This window comes from Phascolarctos cinereus, unplaced genomic scaffold (assembly GCF_003287225.1).
Source record: "Phascolarctos cinereus isolate Bilbo 61053 unplaced genomic scaffold, phaCin_HiC Scaffold_4;HRSCAF=312, whole genome shotgun sequence".
Lineage (NCBI taxonomy): Eukaryota > Metazoa > Chordata > Mammalia > Diprotodontia > Phascolarctidae > Phascolarctos > Phascolarctos cinereus.
This window is the reverse complement of record NW_027555847.1, coordinates 709,880,492-709,902,420: the sequence shown is the minus strand read 5'-3', so window position 1 is coordinate 709,902,420 and position 21,929 is coordinate 709,880,492. Positions and strand designations below refer to the sequence as shown.

Below are 21,929 nucleotides of genomic sequence, written 5' to 3'. Positions count from 1 at the left end.
GTATCATATTCTTTATACATCTAGCCCAACTTTCCTATTTAGAGAGAATGAATATTCAGGTCACCTGAGTCCAATCTGAAACTCATTCTAATCTGATATCATTAATTGTACATTTGTGTTCTGTCATCCAATGGTATTCCATTCCATCATCTCCTCCCGCTGGGCCCCTAGCCTGAGTCGCTTAAGGCCCTGTGTGGACTTCATCCAGAGGCCAGAGCTCTGGGGAGATTGATCTCAAATAAAGGAATTTCTGAGCTCATGGAAGCAGATGTGGAACAGTTGTGGGTGATGGATGACAGAACGAAGCCTGCGTGTGCACCTCTGCATGTGGCTGTGGTAGGGTAGAGGGGAGAGTGGGGGGGGGGTGAGAAGGTTGAAGAAGGGTTTGAGGGAATGGCAAACATGCTGAAGACCTCCAGTACGAGGAGAAGCGCTGGGGAGGAAAGACTGAGGTGGGAAGGACAGTGTCCACCACCCCCAGAATCTTGATTTCTCCCAGGAGGAAAGGTTACCAAAAGGTTTAAGTGGTAGAGAGACAACCTGGAAGTGAATGTAGGGAGCAGGAAGTCTTCCAAGTGTCCTGTCTCAAGTGGCTAGTGAGTCGAGCGGAAGGGAAAACGGATTCAAAGCTGGAAAGGGCTGCAGTGGGGCCAGGGTGTGCTAGTCTGGGCTTAGCGACTCCTGACAGTGGGGACGGGCTGGAACAATGGCAGTGAAGTGTGGGATCCTAACCCCAGCTGCCTGTCCTCAAGCTAGCTCTCCAGAAGGGCATGATCACAACAAGAAGGACTGAAAAAAGACCTTCCTGTGGCAGCGAGGTGGCTCGGTGGATAGAGCACCAGCCCAAAAATCAGGAGGACCTGAGTTCAAATCCGGTCTCAGACACATGACACTTAACTAGCTGTGTGACTCTGGGCAAGTCACTTAACCCCAATTGCCTCCCCAAAAGAAAAGAAAAGAAAAGAGACCTTCCTATTCCTGCTCCCTTAACATTCTGTCTGATTGAATTGCAATGGAGATTCCTGATCTTCTTTCATGATGCAGGAGTATAGAATTATTTAAACTCATTGTTAAAATGGAGTGTATTTTCTTTGTTTTCTACAGGTCCCTCAACATGGACTTTGAGAACCAAGATAAGGAAAAAGACAGCAACAGTTCATCGGGGTCCTTCAATGGCAATAGCACCAATAATAGTAAGAAATCAAGATTTTAAGCCCTCTCACCTCCCCCTTTCTCCATTTGGTCCTTCTGCCCCAGTTAGTTGTTTTTCAGGTTCACAGGTATGTGATATAGATCAATAGTTTAAAGAGTCAGTGTGGTCTGTATTGCTCTGCTTTCACCTGAGCTACAAAGTACTGAGAAAGTTCTGTTCATTTTTTAACATGTCTAAAAACTGTTTTGCTAAAATAGTTTCCTAAACAGCCTCGTAGTGCTTGAAGTTTGCCATGAGGTGCTAGGCGGTGGGCTTCCTTGTCTGGCCACGCAGCATAGTGAACATGGGAAGAGAGTTCCTCCAATGGTCATCTTCCACATGGTTCCTAAAAGTGCATCGTAGCACTTTCTCTCCTGGTCATTGCTGTTCTAGAGCTTTAAGTTGAAAGAGCTGGCAAAATTCTGCTGGGGAGAGACATGCTCCATTTAAAAGGACTGGAGCAAAATGAGGCCTGCCCAGTGTACCAGGGACACTGGGAGAGGAATTAAGAGATTTCACCTGACGTCATCCACCAGGTGCTCACTGAACACGTTACCCTACTGGACAGGGGAACAGGAGCGTAGAATCTGCCGCTAAGTCTCTTAACCCGTCAGAGCCTCAGGCTGCAGAAGTGATAGAGGGAGTGATGAAATCACAGGTCCAGCACACCAAAAAACAAAAAACCAGCAACTTTTCATTTATATAGAAGCACTTTACATATATCAGTTCATTTGAATTTTACAGTAAGCCAGACATGAGAGGCCTACAGATGTTATACCCATTTTATGGGTGAGGAGACTGAGGCTCAGAGAGGTTACGTGACTTATCCTTCCTCACACAGCTAGCTGGAAATAGGATTTGAACCCAGGTTTTCTTAATTTCAGATCCAGCATGGTCTCTCTTCACTGTGCTAGAGTGAGTACTTAAAACAGCTAGTTTTAAATAAACTAAATAAATAAATGAAAGTAGTTGCATAATAGTGTCCAAACTGCAACCAGAGGGCTCAGCAGGGGTCAGGTCAGTCAGAAAAACCTTTCTAGAGAAGGTGAGTCTTAAAGTGGATTTCAACAAAGAAGAGGAAATGAGAAGCCATTCTAGATGGAAGTGGTACGAACAGAGGCACAGCCAGCCACTGAAATGAGCCAGCATTTATTAAGTGCCTGCTGTGTGCCAAACCCTGCGTCAGGCACTAGGATGCCATTAAAAAGACGACTCCTCTCCAGGAGCCGGCGTTCCACAGGATCGTTGATTTCAAGCTGGAAGGCATCAAGGGGAGCCTCTCTCCATTGGAGGGGAGCCCGGCTGGGGCGGAAGGGGCTGAAAAGAGCCCCGTGTAACGAGGGATTAGGCAGCAGTCGGGCCTTGAATCCCTAGTGGAGAGATGCCGCTTGTGCTGCTCAGCAGGAGAGTACCTCCAGGGGTTCTGAGCTGGGGAATATTAGAGATAAGCAGGCCAGCCAAGAAACTATTGAGTTCTGGTTCTAGATTTCTCTTTCAGTATGAGGTCACATAACGTCTTTGCCTCAGTTCCTCCATCTGTTAAAGAATCCTGGCTTCCAAATCATAAATAAGCAGGGTTTCAGCTCTTGTAACCTTGCCACTTAGCAGAATGAGTGGGAGCTCAATGTGACAAGCATAGAAAATAGCAACAAAATCATAAAAGTTTAACCACTGTTTTCTTTAGCTTCTACTACGACACTGATCTCCACCTAGGAAAAAAATCACTCACCACAAAGTTTAACAACTCCATTTGGAACAGAGCGTCCCAGGAAGCTGCTAGAATCAAGCTCAGTATGAGCCCCTGTCAGAACCTGATTTGGAGGCAGGGCTGTGAGAGATCAGCCGGCTTCTTGCCAGGATAGAATCCAAATCCCGTGTACTCAGAAGAAGCCTTTGAAGTCCCTTTTTGCCCAGAATGCACAGAATTACTCAATATAAATTTTATAAGCCTGGTATGAAATGTATCACTCATCTAGTTCATAAACCTAAGGGTCTGACTTTTTTCTCCTCTAAATAAAATTTCCCACTTCAAAAAATGTATCAGGGTATTGAAAAAGTCTTGGTGCAATTTGAAGCTGTAATGGTTACACTATCATCCGAGTCCTTAGAGTGGAGAGAAGTGACTTTTGTGTAGTCAGTCAATTTACAGTCTCATATGATGAATGTAACTAATTCATGCCTTCTTTAGTGTAGGTGATGAGTTGTTTTCAAAGGTATTGTTACAACCATTTTATTTGGTTTTCAGTTAATGAACTTTTTTCCCTCCTTCCCACCTCCCCTTCATCTTAATTTTTAAAAAAATCAAAGAAAAAAGCCTCATAGCAAATACATCTACTCTAGCAAAGAAGATTCCTATGCCATGCTTAAAAAAAAATACATCTCAATCTGCACTCAGCATCCATCACCTGTCTGTCAGGAGTGGGGTAGCACATTTCATCTTTGATCCTTTATCATCGTGGTTGGTCAGAGTTTTTGAATCTTTGCAGAGCTTTTTTTTTTAAATAATATTGTTATTCTGCAAATTGTTCTGGTTCTGCTGGACTCTCCATCAGTTTAAGTCTTCCCTGATTTCTCTGGAAACATCCATTTTGTCATTTCTTATTTACCTGACATCTAATATTACATTATGTTCACATGCCATAATTCCTTTAGCCATTCTGCAGTATGTGAACACCCTCTTAGTTTCCCATTTTTGCCACCACAAAAAGAGCAGCTTTAAATATTTTTGTGCATATGGCTTCTTTTCCTCTTTACTTGATCTTTTTAGGATGTCGGTCTGTCGTGGTGTTGCTGGGTCAGAGGATGTGCAGAGTTTCATGTCTGGGCTCCAAACTGGCCGGACCAGCTGACAGATCTGCCAGCAGTGTGTCACTGTCCCTGCTTCCCTCAGCCAGAGGCACTGGGATTTTCACGGCTGGTTTTCACTTATTTTGCTCCTACAGTATGCTGTTGCTCATTTTGGTTTTTCAAGGCAGAGCTTGTCTTCTTCCTCCCAAGTCCATCGCTGTATCCACCACGCTGCCTCTTCTTCAAGTTTCACCAGCAGCATGTGTTGACTGATCACTATAAGTATGTAATGCAGATCCACTATGTGACCTCAAGGCACTTAGTATAATAGTGCAAGAGAGCTTAGCAGACACACCAGGTGGATGGTAAAGACCGCATCTGATATTGCAGACTATATCTTAAGGTTGCTGCCTATGTTATTCTGCTTCTGGTGTGAAGCTTGCTACTTCTCGGTTGATTGATTCCTGTAGCTTTTGGATATCAAAATTAATAAGACAACCTGCCTTTAAATCCTAAAAGCATTTGTTGAGGACTTCAAAGAACTTCACATGCTCATGTGTAAGTGCATGCACACAGCTTTGATCTAGCAAATCCAATTATTTTAATCATTATTATTATTATTACTATTATTATTATTCAGTGATCAAAACTCGGAGATCCCTATATCAGATCAGAACCTCCTATCACTCCATCTCTCCCTTTTCCTTACCTTCCCTAATTCTTTTGTTCTCCCTGGGACCACTACTTCTTCTGTCCCTCAGCATTCTTCCAGACTAAAGCAGACCCATGCTTTAACCTCAATTCCCTCCCTTCCCATTCTTGATCTTCTAGTTAACAAACATTCGGCTCTGTGCCATCATCTGTTCTGGAGCCCTTGCTCCCCACCCTGTTAATGCTCAGACCTTGTCAAATCCTATCCTAGACCATTCACACTCTATGCCCCCTAAACAGAGCTGGAGGAAATCACAAAACTGAACTGAATTCACCACCGATTTATCTTTTCTGATCAGCAGAGCACTTTCCCCTGATTATCTACCCCAGGCTATTCTAAACCTTCTTTTCTTCCCAAGCTTCCCACACCATCCTACCCCCATCCCTCCCTGTTGAGGGCCTCACTGTCTGTTTTGCTGAGAAAAGAGTGACCGTTCACCATAAGCTGCTGCTTCTCCCCTTCTCTGCTTCTTCAAATTTCTTGAATCATCTTTACCCCAGTTCTGATGAGACCCTTCTCACCAAGACCAGTTCTTCCACAGGTGCCCTTGATCCCATTTCCTCCTCTCTCTTCCAAAAGATTGCCCCTTCCCCAGCAATTATCTTCTCGTCTCCGAGTTTGAGTATCTCCTTAACTACTGGTTCCTTCTCCACCCACAGACTTGCCCAAAGCTCCCCCTTCTTGGACGAACAAGAACAACAGACTGCTCTTCTCTCAAGCTGTCAGACTCCATCTCCTTTTGAAATCAGGTTCTAGAAAAAGCTGTGAATACCCCTTGCTGGCACGTGCTCTCCCTTCTGTCCAGTTTGTAGTCTCCCTGCCGTGGGCCTTATTATCATCTCTGTACAGACAACTCCCAAACCTCTAAAACCAGCCTTAGCCTGTCTCCTCAGCAGCAGTCACACATCATCAACTGCCTGGTGGATATTTCCAACAGGATGCCCCATAGGTACTCAACAGACCTCCTGGCTCTTCCTCACAAGTTGCTACCCCATCTCTCTGACTGGCTCCCATGGAATGCTCTCCTCCTCCTCTCCACCCCATCTGGGCTTCCTACAAGTTTCCTTCAAAGTCCCATCTTCTGCAAGAAGCCTTTCCCAATCCCCCTTCACGCTTATTCCTTTCCTCTGGATTTTCTCCATTGTGTGCAGTATCTAACTTGTTTGTATAGAATTACTTACATGTTGTCTTCCCCATTAGTCCATGAGCTCCTTGAGGGTAGGGGGCTTTCTTTTGCCTTTCTTTGTATCCCTAGCACAGTGCCTGGCACATAATTGATCCTTAATAAATGTTTAGTGACTGATATGTCCAAAATTAAACTGATTATGTTTCCCCCTTCCAGGTTGCCCTATTTCTGACAAGGGCACCGTCATTTTGTCAGTCACCCAGGTTTGAAACTTCAGCATTAACTTTGATCCCTCACTCTCCTTCACCCCACATAGCCAATCAGTCTCTAGATCTCTCCTCCTGCCTCAAGTCTTTCCCCTCCCCAATCATTCTTCTGTATTGTTGCCAAAGCAGTTTTCCCAAGTGCAGGTCTGACTTTGTCATTTCTCTGTTCAGTATCTCCAGAGGCTCCCTGTTATATGAGCACCTCTGTTTAGCTCATAACAACCCTTTGTAACTGGCCCAAGTCTTCCTTTCGAAAGTCTCTTCCCACATTCTACAGTCTAGCCAGACTGGTCTTTTTGGTATTAATCCTACAGTTCACTGCATCTCTTGTCTCCCCTCTTTGGCACTGGCTGTCTCCTGTGCCAAGAATGTACTTCTACCTCAACTCTCTACCTTTTACAATCCCTTAGTTCCTTTAAAAACTCTGTTTAAACAAGACTATCTACATGAAACCTCTATATACACATATATTTACATACATGTTATCCTCGGATAGAATGTAAACTCCTTAAAGACGGGGATCGTTTCACAAGTTTGGACTCTTATTTGTCTGTCTGGCCGTCTACTTAGGGATGTGTGTGTAGGAGTTAGTGGGTGGCTGCGATTTTAAGCTATGAAAGCTTTAAACCACACCAAAACTTCTGGAACCCCCTGGGCATAGTCACTACGTTTCTATATGTATGATAGATGTAAAGGTGTATGTGTGTACAGTTGGGTATGGTGTTATATGTGTGTCTACGTGCATGCACTTATTTGTAGCTTTATATCAGAAGACGTGTGTATGTATGTGTGCATGTGTGTGTGTACACACATATGTACACCATCACTTAAGTGTTCATACAACTCATGTAGTGATACTGCTCACGTAGGAAAAAGAGTGAGGAGTGCAGGATAACTCCTGGATTGGGAGCCTGAGGGACTGGGAGGATGGTGGTGCCCTCGACAGGGCAGGTAGGAGGTAGGGAAGGTAGGAGGGGGGAGGGGTTTAGGGGAAAAGATAATGAGTCCTGTTTTGGACTTACTGAGTTTAAGATGTCTGCTGGACAACCAGTTCAAGGTGTTGGAAAAACCATTGGAGGTGCAGGATTGGGGATCAGCAGAGAGATTGGGGCAGGTAAGGTAGATTTGAGAATCATGTACTTATTTTTGTACACATCTTCTCTGATAGAATGTAAACTTGTAGGGATCGGTAATTACCACTTGTTGCCATACATCAAATCCTATCTGTACAATATCCTTGTTAAGGCAATGACAGTCAGTCAGCTGAGTGAATATCCCCATGATATACCCTGGCTATGTAAGTAGGAGTGGGAATGCTTAGATAAGATTCCTGCATTGTTCAGGTCAAATATCTGAATGTTATGTGTACTGAGGATCAAATACCTATAGTGTGTGAGGCAGTAGAATAGCATATGGGACATGTCTTGAGTATATCACAAACCCTTTTTGTTTATCCAGCAATAGAAAAATGCAGCACTGAAACAAATCCTGGTTTAATACTGGTACTATTATATTGCATCTGTGTGTGTGTGTGTGTGTGTGTGTGTGTGTGTGTGTGTGTGTTCATTTCTTCAGCTAGATTGTAAGGGTTTTAAGGGGGCAGCTGAATCTTAAACTTGTGAATCCAGCGCAGTGCCTGGCAAAGGTGCTCAGTATTATGGAGCAATGCCCCTCTTTGTTGGAATGCATATAACAACTTATTTGATGTTGAAGTTTAATTTTTCATAATTAAATTTATAATATGAAAGTAATGGTATTCTTAAGAAATACTCTGTGTGTGTATGTTCAACTGGCATTACACAGCTAGTATTACAGTGTATTTAGTCATTGTGGCAACTTCTTCAATGAACACTAAAAGTTATTTTCATCCTGTTAGCTTACATTTCCTTCATTTTAATTCTCGAGTGTTTTCAGATGAAAAGTTGTGATTCTTTCATGTTTTCATATTGCTTTATAGTCCATTTGATGCTTTAAATGTTAAAAAAAAAAAGCTTAAAACTTAGGGTTTTGTCTTCAAACTTAAATTTCTTATAATCTGAGAATGTCATTTTCATACACAGTTTTTAAGTATATCACATTATAAACATACAAACTTTTTTATACTGACCTTACTCTCTTATGTATATATGCACATACATATACATATGTGTGGGGAGTTATGTACATGGATATTTGTAGCTTCATTTTGGACTAGGCGATCTTGAAGGTAAGGTCTCTTCTACTTCTTGATTCAGTTTTTCCTAAAAACCTAACCCAGAAAATTAAAGGAGAAATCTAACTTTCTATTTCTTCTAGGCACTGGCTTTAAAGATGTACTAACTTGCATTGCTAATTTAAGATAGTTGATAGCTTTTTTAAAAAGGTAGAAAAGGTGGAGATCTTGAGATAAAGAATTTATTAAGCACTGACCATGTGACAAGCATTGTGCCAAGTAAGAAAAAAGGAAGGAAGGAGAGATGTGTGCCAAAGAAAGACCATAGCTGTCCTCAAGGATCTTACATTCTAGTGGTGAAGACAGCACATAAGAGGGACAGGCAAGGTGGGAAGGAGTGGAGGCAGCGTGGTATGGAGAGGCCTGGGAAGTGGTATGGAGGCCTGGTGCCAAGCAAGGTAAAGCAAAAGCTTGCCTGTTAGATCCTTGCGTCCCAAGGGCAGAGTCCAGAGCTCTGGTGATGGCAGAGAAAGAGATAATGATGACTGGAAAGGAGGTTGGCCCAGAGTGACATGGCCTTCTTCCAGGTGAGAGGATCCTCATGCTGAAGAGTCCCGCACTTGACTGATGAAAGATGCAGATGGAGGCAGCTAGGTGGTGCTGTGGATAGAGCTCCAGCCTTAGAGTCAGGAGGACCTGAGTTCAAATCCGGCCTCAGATACTTGACACTTAACTAGCTACGTGACCCTGGCAAGTCACTTAACCCCAGTTGCTTCACCAAAAAACAAAAACAGAAAGAAAGAAAGAAAGAAAGATGCAGATGGTAACAAGATGCTTGATCGGTCTCTACTTTTAGTAATATCTAACTTACATAGTCTTAGAGTTGTCAGCCTCATTGAGAGGCTGCTCACAGTCACATGGCATATATTAGAAGACTTTAATGCAGTTGTTCTTCCAGGGCTGGCCCTTTAGATACCACAGCAAGCTACAGTGGGTGTGGGTATGCACACATACAGAAATATACAGTTTGTGTTGATAGCACTCATCTAGCAATATGGCTCATGTAGTCCTGGCCCCTATGGCCGTCATCCAGGGGAGCAACCCGTGTAGAGAAGGGACCCACCACCCCTGAAGCCAATAACTCTGCTTCCAAGTCCATCTCTCACCGTGGCCATCGTGACAGGGAGCAGCCCCCGGGGACGAGGGACCCAGCACCGGTCGCTGACCCATTGCCATAGATAGGCAGGTGTGCCAGAGAGTTCCAAGAACAGCAACACTCTGCAGATCACCAGCTGTGTCCAGCCTGCCCCCACAGCTATCATTGGAGCAAGAGCTGACAACTGCTTCCCTGGCTGCTCTTTAGTCACAGCTATTGAAATATTAAAAAGAAAATTCTCCACACCTAACTCCTTGGCACCATCAAGTGATTCAGCATCAGATGGAGATAGCTTTAGTAATGGAAATGATGACGAAGAAGAGACAGAACCATCTGCCTTGCCCCTTTCCCTCGTCACCCCCCTCGGTCACTGAGCCTTTCTGCCTACGTTGCAGCTGAAGCTCCCTGAGCCCAGGGGCTGGGCTTCTTACTCAGCACTTAGCACAGAGCTTAGCAGATGCTTAGTAAGTACTTAAGAAATGGGCTGTTTTCCATTTATTCAGACATTACATCAATCCCTGTGTCTTGGACAAGCATCAGAGAATGGCAGGAAGCTGACCCAGAACTGAATGTTTGACAACTGGGCCTGGATCCCATTGGGAAGTGGCTGGGCACATTCATTCATCAGCCTCCCTCCGGGTGGGAAGTGATTGAGGATAAAGCAGTGACTGGCCTAACAAAGAGGCAGCAATAAGGGGGGGGGGGGCAATCACAGACTGTTCCCTGAAGCAAAATAACCTTTTTAACCCCAGTATTCTTCTGGTAATGTTATATGGCTATCAATTATGACACCTCACACTCTTTAAGACAAGGGGGCTGAACTCAATTGCAGCCTGTTAACGAATGAGGAAGCGTGCACAGAGTGTTCCATGAGAGAGAGAGAGAAGACTCTGGTCAGAAGAGGTGGGCTGGTCATCTGGCAAGTAGAGCAGGACACACTGCCCTCCTGGGAGGATGGGGGCATGAGCTGCATGGGAGAAGAAACTTGACAGGCTTTCACTCTGCCCGGGGCTGGCCGGGATGCTGGAGGGGGAAATGTTTCTCTTTGTGTAAAAGATAGGTCCAGAGTATGTGTCTGTGTCTGTGTGCTAATGGTATCTGGAATAGTGGAGAAGTGAAAATGGAGATTTTGAAGACTCCTAAATAGGAAGCAACCACTGGAAAAGATGAAGAGAAATGTTAACTTGTATTCGTTGATCTCCTATTGTGCACAAAATGCTAGGGATACAGATGAAAACAAAACACTGCCAGCCCTCAGAAATCTTGTATGGATTTGGACAAATCACTGGGCCCAGTAGGCTTGGGAATTGGTTTGGGAATCAGAGCAACTTTCCCTTCCCCCACTGCCTGGACCTTTCTCACCGCCTGGCTTCCTGGTCTTCCTGAGTACCTTCTCTCCTTCGATTCTTCTTCCATTTTGTCCTGCATGGATCTCCTTTGTCCACCGTTGTCTGCCTGTTGTCTCCTCTGTTAGACTGCGAGCAAGCACTGCCTTTCCTCCTGTCCCCAGTGCCTGGCACATAGTAGGCACTTCATAAATGCTTCTTCACTTGATTAACTCAACTAGCCGTTAATGATTTGATGCCAGCTTGGAAGAATGTCTCCAGAGGCACGCTCCAGGGCTCTGTGCTCAGTCCCAGGGACACAGTGCTCAGATGTGCAGATGATTGGAAAGCGGGAGGGGTGACTGACACCCCATGCCAGGGCCAGAGAGCTCCGAAGGCCAAACGGAGCGCTTTCAGTCCTGGAAGCGTGAGGGAGTCCCAGGGGTTTAACGAGCGGAGGTGACGCGATCGGACCTGTTTGTTGGGGAAGTCGAGTGAGTGGCTGGGTGGAGCGCGGGTCGGAGTGGGCTGGGATGCAGGGGCTGTGTCCAAGAACTTGGAGAACTGCCGAGAGGAGGAGGAGTCAGAATCATTCCTGTTGGACCTGGAAGCAGCGTCAGGAGCAGCTGGTGGGGCAGGCAGAGAAACACTGAGACACCGACGTTAGGAAGCACTTGGAGGCGGTTGGTGGTGCCGCCAGGCCTAGGGCTGGGAAAGCCGAGTTCAAATCCCGCCGCGTGACCTCGGACGTGCCACTTAACCTCTGACCGCCTCCGATTCCTCGGTTGTAAAAGGAAATGATAGCGGCACTTCCTTCCCAGGGTCGTTGTGATAATCCAGTGAGATCGTGATTGTAGAGCGGTTATCGCAGGGCGTGGCAGTGGAGCAGACGCTGTTTAAATGCCTATTTCCAACCCCCCCCCCCAGTCAGAAGGGGCTGCCGCAGAACTCAGTTCCCCTTCGCTGGAGGCCCCCAAGCAGAGGCCGGAGGACTGTCTGTTGGGTCTGTTATAGTGAGGATTCTCTTTCAGTTATAAGTTGGAAAAGATGATGGTGAAGGTCCATTTCAATTCAGATTATGTGGTTCTGTGACCTGAGTTCGAGTTTGGGCTCTGCTGGTTACTGCCTGTGTGACTCTGAGCAGGTGGCTTAGCTTCCCCGGATCTCAGTGTGTGCGTGCGTGAAAGCAGCTCTTTGGTCCCTTCTAGCTTTCAGCCTGAAATTCCAAATTTGCCTTCTCTTGTCTGTGCGCCCTCTTAGAAACCTGGCTTGTGTGGCTTGTGTGGACAGACACTGAAGACTGCGCACTCAGGTAACCCCAGCTTGATTCTCCAAGTAGGAGAAAAATAAACACTGATATTTGTTAGCAAAATCATGCTGCAGTGGAATGATAGTCTCAGACCTGCGCCTTGACTGTTGAAGATGTCAGTTTGTGGAGTAGGCCACTATTTCAGGCCCAACATAATAGTCCATATTGTGGGACTACATGTTTTTTTTCTTAGGACCAGCCTCGTTAAGTTCATCAGCTGTGTGAAGGCTGGTTTGGAGAAGAGAGAACCTACTCCAGGCCCTATCAGCTCTCACTTGAATTGCCAACATCCTAATTGGTCTTCTGTCTTCAGTGTCTCTACTTCCAACTTATCTTCTCCATAGCTATCAAGATAATCTTCCTCAAGCACATCATGTCCAACCATGTCACTCTTGTCCTCATTGGCTTAGTATTGCCTCTAAGATAAAATGCAGACTCCTGAAGTTGGCACTGAAAGCTTTTCACAGGCTTTTCTCTAGAAAATGGGGAGGATAATACTAACTGCATGCCTTGCAAAAGTTGTTGAAAGGAAAAGTGCTTTATAAACCGAGATGCCCTACAGACATAAGACTCCTCCGGTGGGCAGATTCTTCTCCATCCCAATATATCTTTCCTGTCTGCTGCTCCCTCCACCTCTGCTGCTTTTCCCATTTCTTTATTGCCCAGTAATATTAAAATGGCCCCAAGTATAAAATCATCATTCTTGTTTTCTACTTAGGATCATGGCGTTTTTATCTTTGCATCCCTAGCACCTAGCGTTAATGCCTTACACATAGTAGGTATTTGATATTTGCTGAATTGAATCGACTCCATTGTAAAAATGAAGGTACGTTCAGAGACTTTGGCATAAAAATGTTATAGTGTCTCTTGACCAGACACCATAAATGGAGAAAAAGTCTGGACCCAAAAGTAAATAAGAGGATGATGGGCAGATTTGCATTTGCAAATGTGCTTTAAATGATCTTAAGTTGCTCCCTGAAACAAGCAAACAAAAACCCATCCTTTTAACAACAGTATTCTTCTGGTTATACGCATGGCTATAAATAATAGAATAAATACCAGGCTTAGAAGACTCAAACCTACATGTAGGTTACCCCAAGGGCCATGGAGAGACCTATAGTGAGCCTGTGTAAACTAATAAATGTTACTGATGAGAATTTCCATGAAGGGGCATAAAAGACCAGTCAGCCTACAAGCATTTATTAAGTGCCTACTGTAAACCAGGTACTGTGCTAGATGCTGGGAATTTAAAGACAAAAAAAAAACCATAGTCCCAACTTTTAAGGAGCCTATATCCTACCAAAATAAAATACATATATAAATCTGTAAGAAACATATATATATATATAAAGTAAATACGAGATGATTTTTTGCAGTGTAGGAAAGGTTAGGAAAGAGACTCCTGTAAGGTGGTGCTTAAGATGAGCTGTGAAGGAATGGGGCTGGGGGGATGACACAGCCCGAGCATTGGGGACAGTCTGGGTACAGACAGAGAGACAGGCAGTGGAACGTGGTTCGTCAGTGAGGCAGCCGTTCTGGCTAGACTGCAGAGTCTATGATGGAGGATAATGTAGACTAAGCATGATCAGACCTGTGCTTTAGGACTGTCACTTTGAGAGACTCATGAGAGAGATTTGAGATTGGAGGCAGGCACCAGTCTGGAGCTGTTTCAGTAGTTGAGCAAAAGGGCTGAAGCCTGGACCAGGTGGGGTGGTAGCCATGTCGTTGGAGAATAGGAGACGGAGAGAGAGATGGTGGAAGTAGAACTGATAAAACTTGGCCTCTGATTGTATGTAAAGAAGTCATGGGTCACTCCTAGGTTAATGACTCAAAGGAACAGTCATCCCCCTACAAAGCTAGGGCAGGCTGGAAGAAGGGCAGGTTTTGGAGATCATGAGGAATGAGTTGTTTGGGGCATGTTAAGTTTGAGGCGCCTGTGGGACACAGAGTGGGAAATACCAGTAGGAAGTCAAGGATTCAGGATGAAGGCCAGCGCTGGATATAGAGATCTGGAAATCATCTGCACAAAACGATAGTCAGATCCATGGGACTTGATGATCTGTCCTGGTCTGTCACCAAGTGGATAGACAGAGAAGTGAAAGGGACCCGGGAAAGAGCCTTGGAGTGTAGTCACAGTTAGGGCGACAGAATATGAAGGGTGATCTGGCTAAGAGAACCTAGAAGGAATGATCCGACAGATGGGAAGAGTACCAAAAAAGAGCAGTCACCAAAACCCGGTGAGCAGAGGATATCCCCAAAGAGCAAGGCAGTCAGCTGTGTCAGAAGCTACAGAGAAGAAATCAGGGTAGATGACTGGGAGAGGAAGGGCTGGTCATGGAATAAGAGGGACAGAGACCTGGAAGAGTTTGGTTGGAACCCCTTTGCGGGATGAATGGAAAAACGTGGACCAAAAAAACTGCTTCGCAGATGCAGCAATGAGAAAACAGATTGAAGAACATTTTAAAAACCCTGTGCTGTCCTCATTTTCATCTTTCAGACTCTTTTGCTTCCTTCAGAGCTCTGCTTTTGGGCCGTGCCTAGCTGGCCTTGCCTGGTATCCACAGCTGTCTCTCCCTCCGGTATTGCTGGAGCACTTCATCAGGTCTCTCCTTTGCCCCCTGTACTTATACAGACACATCAATGTAGAGTGCCCTGTGTACATGCTGAATCCTGTAATAGAGCGTTCAGGCCTGGTAGAAAGAGTCAGGAAGGCCACTTTTCACATCCTACCTCCAGCGCTTACTGTGTGACCACATCCAGCGCCCACCTCAGTCTCCTGGTGAGGTTCCAATGACAGAAACTCTGTAAGGGGCTCAGCAGACAGTAAAGTACCATGTAAATATGTGAATTATTATGGGAATGTACACTTCTTAAGGTTTGCATCGAAGCTATTGATACACACAGCCCTGCCTAAACCTTTCCAGGGAGTGCCTATTGTTTTCTGTGGCCAGTTCTTACGGTATCGGTAGCAGTAGGGAAAAGAGAACGTGAATAAAATCTATACCGAATCAGAACACATTTTAAAAGAGCGCTGTAACTACTTCCCTCATCAGATCTTTTCACCATGTTCCTTTAATGAACATGTTCCTCAAATCAGCTAGTTTGAATCTCACTGCCCTTCACTGTTCTTGGGGGAAGTTGTCCTTTATACAAATGATGAATAATAGAAAGTAGAGGAGAAACAGAATAATCTGAATAAACTGAATAATCCACGTGTTATATGATTCTGGGAGTAACCCGGCTGGGTGTGTTGTATTTCATAAGGACCTAATGAAATCTATCCTGTTTTTCTTTTGCAGGTATCCAGACTATTGACTCCACTCAAGCACTGTTCCTTCCCATTGGAGCGTCTGTCTCCCTTCTAGTCATGTTTTTCTTCTTTGATTCTGTTCAAGTAGTCTTTACAATATGTACAGCAGGTAAATGGTTCTGTCTGTTTCCTTATGATTGTAACATTATTGAAAGGGAAAGACTTGGCTTTCTGGGCTCTCCAGGGATAGAGACACATTTGTGTAGTATCTGCTGTGCACGTTTTTATGTCCGTGAAATCTGACTCCTCAAATGTTTACACAGAGAGGACTTAGGATAACGTAGGCCTTTGGCTTTTCTTTTCAGTTTGGGAGGAAAGAGTGGGGTGGCAAGGTTGTTAGGGATAGAATAGCCCCCCAGAAAAGGAAGGAGGAGGGTCATTTAATTAAAACAATGTATAGAAAGGAACAAAAGGAAGACCATGAAGAAAGGACAGTTTTGAAACTTACATGATGAATTTATTATAAATTTAAAAAGAAAAGCAAGCAGTACAGACTAGACATCCACAGTTTCATGCATAGGCCTCTTCTGTTCTTTGTATATAGAAATGACCATTTTGATTGGTGTTTAATTTCAGAATAAAAAAATTTTAGCAAGGATAGCTTATGCCCTTGCTCCTATATTTATCTGTCCAGACCTGCCAAAAGACAGAAAGAACAAGGAGAAAATTCAAGCAAGTGAGAATTAATGAGAGAGGGTTTTGTGTGATAATAAGAATGATATATGTCTGTTGCCATTGTAGGAAGTTGAGCAAGCACTTTTTGACATTCTCTAGTTCTGGCTCGTGTAGTAAGTTTCAGAGCCCCGACTAGGATTACGCAAAGTAAGCAGACATTTGGGGCCCAGCCTGTGGGATTAGGGTTGCGGGGAAGGGGGCAGTGGAGTATACATATTATCATGATCATCACCCTGCATTGCTGTGTGTACATGTTTCAAACTATCTACTGCCCAAGGCATGTGCATATTGTGTGATAAGTTAAGTTGTACATTATAATAATATTGGTGGATAAGAATAAAATTTTCAAATATCGAATAGGGCACGCAAATCTAACTCCTAACCAAACTCCAAATGTCCAAAGGCTTCTCATTGGATAGCTGATTGTAAATCTCTTGCCCTACAACTTTTGTTTTTAAGGGTACAGTATGAGAAGATGTAGCCAGAGAGAATCCACTGCTTGTCAAAGTCAAGGCAGCATGAAGTAATGAAAAGAATGCTGCATTTAGAGACAGAGGCCTTGTATTCAAGTCTGGGTTCTGCTCCATGACTTTATGTGACCTCACTAAACCTCTGGGACTCAGTTTCCCTCTCTGTAAAATGGAGGGACTAGAGGAGCTCTAGAGAGGCCTTCAGTGGTAAAGCTGTGATCCTTTTGAGCTTCCCTCCTCGAGATCTAGTAACAGTTAGATGAATGGTCAGCTCTGTAGGAAGGCTTTATGGGGTCATGGAACACATGTTGGGAGGAAATGCAAAGAGAAGTGATATTGAGGAGAGCTTTTACACGGGTGTCAAGTAGACAAATGTATTAATACTGTCTTTTCTTTCTCTAGTTCTTGCAACGATAGCTTTTGCTTTTCTTCTTCTCCCGATGTGCCAGTATTTAACACGACCCTGCTCACCGCAGAACAAGTAAGGGCTGACGAATTGTTTATAAACCGCACGCTTCTATTTGGTTTTCTCTCACACTTGATAGTAACCACCAAGAGCCTGGCAGGTTATTGCCTTTAACACATGAGCGTTGGGAGCCTGTGTCTGCTGTAACTATCCAAGCGATTGCTTCCTGATGAACCCCGTTGCAGCTGTGGAAACACAGATCTGTCTTAGGAAGCTGGGGCTGTCATAACGTGCTTCCTTTCTGGAATGTGGAGTCTCAGAGAGCACGGGATAATGACTTTTGAATGTAAACAGTCTCCTTTCCAGGACTTAATATATAGAGGTGTGATCCTTTTCCTTTCTGGCGGTAGGAACCAGATAGCCTTTTATTGTGTACTACTTCAGGGTGCAGTTTTGGCAACTTTGTTTTAATTTAATCTTGATGTTTACACTGAAATCCAAAGCACAGTTTCCCCACACAAATTGAATTCCCAGCTAGTCTTTGTACCGTATCTTTTTTTCATATAGAGATTTAAGTATTTTAAATGAAATATTATCAAAAAAGCCACAGTAACATTTTTTTAAAATAACGATGGTTAAACAGATCAGTAACAAAAAGCTTCCACAAGTGGAGGCAGGAGGTCTTCAGCAAAATGTAGCACTTAAAAATACTAAAACGATTTATTCAGCAATGAAAGGAATTTCGCCAAAAAGCCTTAAATTCTAGCCTTATTTTTGTGTATATACATATGCTTTTATTTATTCACTTATTTATTTATTTATTCCTGTTAGAAATATGTATAGTCAAACAAAATAAATTCTTACATTGGCCATGTCTTTAAAAAAAAAAAAAAGTCTTGCTCTGTAGTCGGGGTCCATCATCTCTGTCAGGAGGTAGGTGGCGTGTGTCACCATGAATTCTCTGGAGTTGTGATTGGTCACTGCATTGATCAGTGTTCCTAAGTCTTTAAAATGTTGGCATTACTGTAGAAATTGTTCTCCTGGACTTCTGGGTCATGTGAGTAAAAAGATGGCCGACTGGACATTTTCTCCAATCACTGTGACCTCTCCAAAATGGTCTGATTTTGGGTCTAAACACCCAGAATCTAAAAGGTGGAAGACAAAAAAATACAAACTAAAACAAAAAAATCCTCTTCTCTTTCTCTCTCTCTCTCTCTCCCTCCCTCCCTCTTCTCCCCCCCCTCCCCCCCCAGTCTCTGACTTTGGAGTTCACTCGGTACCCCTCCCCCATCTTGCACTACCAGCAGAGAGACTACGCTAATGATCCCAAGGACACAACACATGTTTACATCAAAACCCACCTCATACGCCCTAGTCCCCTTTCTCTGCAGCGCCATGTAGATGCCGGCTCCAGGGTGCAGAAGATTGCTCAGGCTTTGACAGCCAGCTTGGCTGCAGCTCTTTTCTTTTCTTTTCTTTTCTTTTCTTTTTTTTTTTGGCTAGGCAGTGAGGTTAAGTGACTTGCCCAGGGTCATACGGCTAGTAAGTGTGAACTGTTTGGTCTGAGGGCTGATTTGAACTCAGGTCCTCCCGACTTCAGGGCCAGTGCTCTATCCACTGCACCACCTAGCTGCCCCAAGGATTATGGGGTTGTTGTTTTTTTGTTTGTTTGTTCTTGTTTTTTTTTGGTTAGGCAGTGAGGTTAAGTGACTTGCCCGGGGTCACACAGCTAGAACGTGTTATGTGTCTGAGGCCAGATTTGAACTCAGGTCCTCCTGAATCCAGGGCTGGTGCTCTATCCACTGCACCACCTAGCTGCCCCTTTGGCTGCAGCTCTTGAGGAGCAAACATCTGCTGGGGGAAAGAGTCCAAAAGCAGCAGTCCTACAAAGCTCTGAACTATTGGTGCCAAGCCAGAGAACTGAGGAGTAGAGGTTGTGGGACAAGCCGCCAGGCTGTGTGTTGGGAGCCATGCAGCACCCACACAAGCCTGAGAGGAAGGACTCAGCGTCCAGCTGGGGCCGGTTCTGGCCATCCAGAAGTCATTTGGAGCAGAGGTCCAGGCAGTGAATCATCGCTCTGCGTGGGAGGAGGCCGAGATACTTTGAGATCCATCCACTAAGGAAACCACCATCAGAGGGAAGTGAGTGGTAAGCAGAATAAGGAGGGGGGAAAGATGGAGATTGCCCAAGATTTCAAGAGGAAAAAAAACCTGGAACATAAAAGAGACAAATCAACAGGAAAAGCAGTACCAACAGAAGAAAATATGGCCTTCAGACATAATAAACAAATCCGGCTAAATGAAGGAAAGTGATCCAGTGCTTGGTGAGACAGCGGACCCTGCAGAAGTCAAGAAGAACGGGAAACCATAATGGGCTGCTCCTGAGGGGTCCAAAAGAGAAGTGGGAAGTAAGCAGAATCTGTGTCCTACACAGCAAAATAGTGAGCAGTGTCAAAGCTCAGCGAAGAAACAAAACCAAGAGCAAGAGGTCGGGAGGGCAAGTACACGAAAGGGAAGGACGGGGCAGCTGGGTGGCACAGTGGACAGAGCACCGGCCCTGAGTCAGGAGGACCTGAGTTCAAGAAATCTGGCCTCAGACATATGATGCTCACTAACTTTAGCAGGCCCCTGGGCAAGTCACTTAACCCCGATTGCCTCACCAAAAAAAAAGTGAAGGACAACCTGCAAGAAGAAAAGCAAAAAACAACAAGAACATTAAAAGAAAATATCCTCACCATGGAAGCAAAACATACCAAACTTGAGGACAGGATATGTAGAAATAACCTAAGGAAACTATAGGTCTTCCAGAAGAACACAAGACAAAAAACTGTAACACCATGATGAAGGAAATAATGGAGAATTGCCTAGAACTTCTAAACATAGAAAATGTAATTCCAGTGGGAAGAATTCACAAATCTCACAAATCACCAGGGGGGCGGGGAGGACGGGAACATAACCCACGGCTTCAAATTCCAAGACACATAGTGGTTACATTTGACCCTTTGGTTCAAAACAACAAGTTCTGCAAGCCATCAGGAGAAAGACTTTCAAATACAAAGGAAAGAACATTCAGATAACACAAGACTATTCTGCACCCACCAGTAAGAGAAGAAAGGAATGGAATCATGTGTTCCTAAGAGTACTGGAGCTTGGGGTGCTGCCCAGGGTGACCTGTCTTCAAGTCTGAGCTTAACTGTACAGGACGAAAGGTGGATATTCAGTTATAATGAGGAGAGTATTTGCCTCCCAAACAATAGGTATGCAGGAGTGAATAAATGCAGCAGGCAAGGACAGTAACAGGGGTGACACCAGAGAGACCAGGAAGAGACTTCTTTCTAAATGTGTACTGGGAGACAAGGGCAAAGGCAGAAATCTGATAGAGGTCACAGTAGGGGCTGACAGGGGGCATTACGGACAGAACCTGGTGATGCCCTGCCTACAGGTGAATGTTTCTTGGAGGGTACGTAAACAGGAAGGGAGCAGGGGGATGGAGAGGAGTAAATGATTCACTGGGGTCAAATCAAGGGCTAGCAATGAGGGGAATGTAACCTCTGTACTCTCAGAAAGTGAAGAGCCTGCAGGAGAGTAGGGAAGAGGAGAAGGTGAAGATCGAAAAGGAAGGTTCCGTTAATTGATGAATGCTCCCATGACTGAAAAGAAATGGTTGGTGAAGGGAGATAAGGAAGGTATACTGGACAAGACCTGGGGGAGTCATGGGGGGAGTTGGAAGCCCTGGGGGTAGCTAGCACCTGGAGGAGTGGGAGAACACAGACATATGAGATTTCCAGGCAGATGGAGGAAAAGTGGTCAAAAAGAGAGTGTATAGGGGCAGCTAGGTGGCCCAGTGGATAGAGCACCTGGATTCAGGAGGACCTGAGTTCAAATCTGGCCTCAGACACATAACACTTACTAGCTGTGTGACCCTGGGCAGGTCATTTAGCCCCATTGCCTAGCCAAAAAATAAAAAAAAGAGTGTCTAGATGAGCTGTGTGCTGCATGAGGAGGAACCCCACCATAAAGCAGTGTCCTCTCTGACACCTGCAAATAATTGACATTGTTCTAAAAACACTATATGATGAAAACTGGAGATCCAAGGGGCAAGCCCTACAAGGCAAGGTCAGAAAGCACCTTGAGGAGAGCCTAGAATGGACATTTGATTTGCACAAAGAGTAGGGAGAAAAGAGAGACTGCATAATTATAGGGGTCATGAATAAGAGAATGAGAGAGTAAACAGAGAATATAGATAATGAAGAGAGTAAGAGAGATCCTTTTTGGAAAGGGACACATACACCCAGAGAAATTAAAAACTGAGGAACCAGGACAAGCTGAAAGGGTGGAGAAGACAGAGGAATGAGAAGAAAGGGTGTGGGAATGGGGAAGAGAAACAGATAACTGCATGAGAACAGGAGAGAGAAAAGAAGGAAGAAGCCTAAAGGGAAAGGGACATCAAACCAGAAGAGGGGGCTGGGATAAGAGGAAGAGAGCCCGGGGGAATAGGGCCCCTTTGAAAGATTAACTGGAGAAACATAATGTGGATAACATTCATGCATGTAGGATAAGAAGAGAAATGGTCAAGTAGGAAAAAAGTATCAAATTTCTCTGATAAGGGTTTGATATCCAAGATACATAAACAGTGGCATGTGGGTGGGTGGGTGTATAAAATAGCCATTTCCACAATAGATAAATGGTCAAACGATGTGAACAAAGATTATTCAAAAGAACTAAGTATTCACAACCCCGTGAAACGAAGTGCTCTGAGTCAACAATAATAACAGAAGTGCAAATCAGAACCACCCTGAGGTCCAGCCTCACAGGTGGCAAAAATGGCAGCAGTGCTGGAGGACTTAAAGAAAGATGAGCACACGGATACATTGTTGGTGGAACTGTGAAATGGTGCATTTTAGAAAGGAGTTTGGTTTTATGTAAGTAAAGCAATGAAAACATCCCTATCCTTTTAAGCCGAAACTCTGTTACTGAGCTTATGCTTCAAGGAAGCCATTGACAAGAAGAAAAAAAAAGGCCCCCCTATACTTCTAAATATTT

The 21,929-nt window shown here is 44.5% G+C and overlaps 1 protein-coding gene across 2 annotated transcripts in view; it reads left to right on the top strand.

Annotated features, from left to right (window-relative positions):
- Window positions 1-21,929, top strand: part of SPPL3 (signal peptide peptidase like 3) — a 149,738-nt gene that overhangs the window by 105,343 nt on the left and 22,466 nt on the right. For both annotated transcript variants that reach the window (XM_021007924.2, XM_021007923.2), the window contains exons 3-5: window positions 1,105-1,193; window positions 15,325-15,444; window positions 16,883-16,961. In XM_021007924.2, coding sequence (XP_020863583.1) covers window positions 1,105-1,193; window positions 15,325-15,444; window positions 16,883-16,961 — 288 coding nt within the window. The remainder of the gene's footprint in view (window positions 1-1,104; window positions 1,194-15,324; window positions 15,445-16,882; window positions 16,962-21,929) is intronic.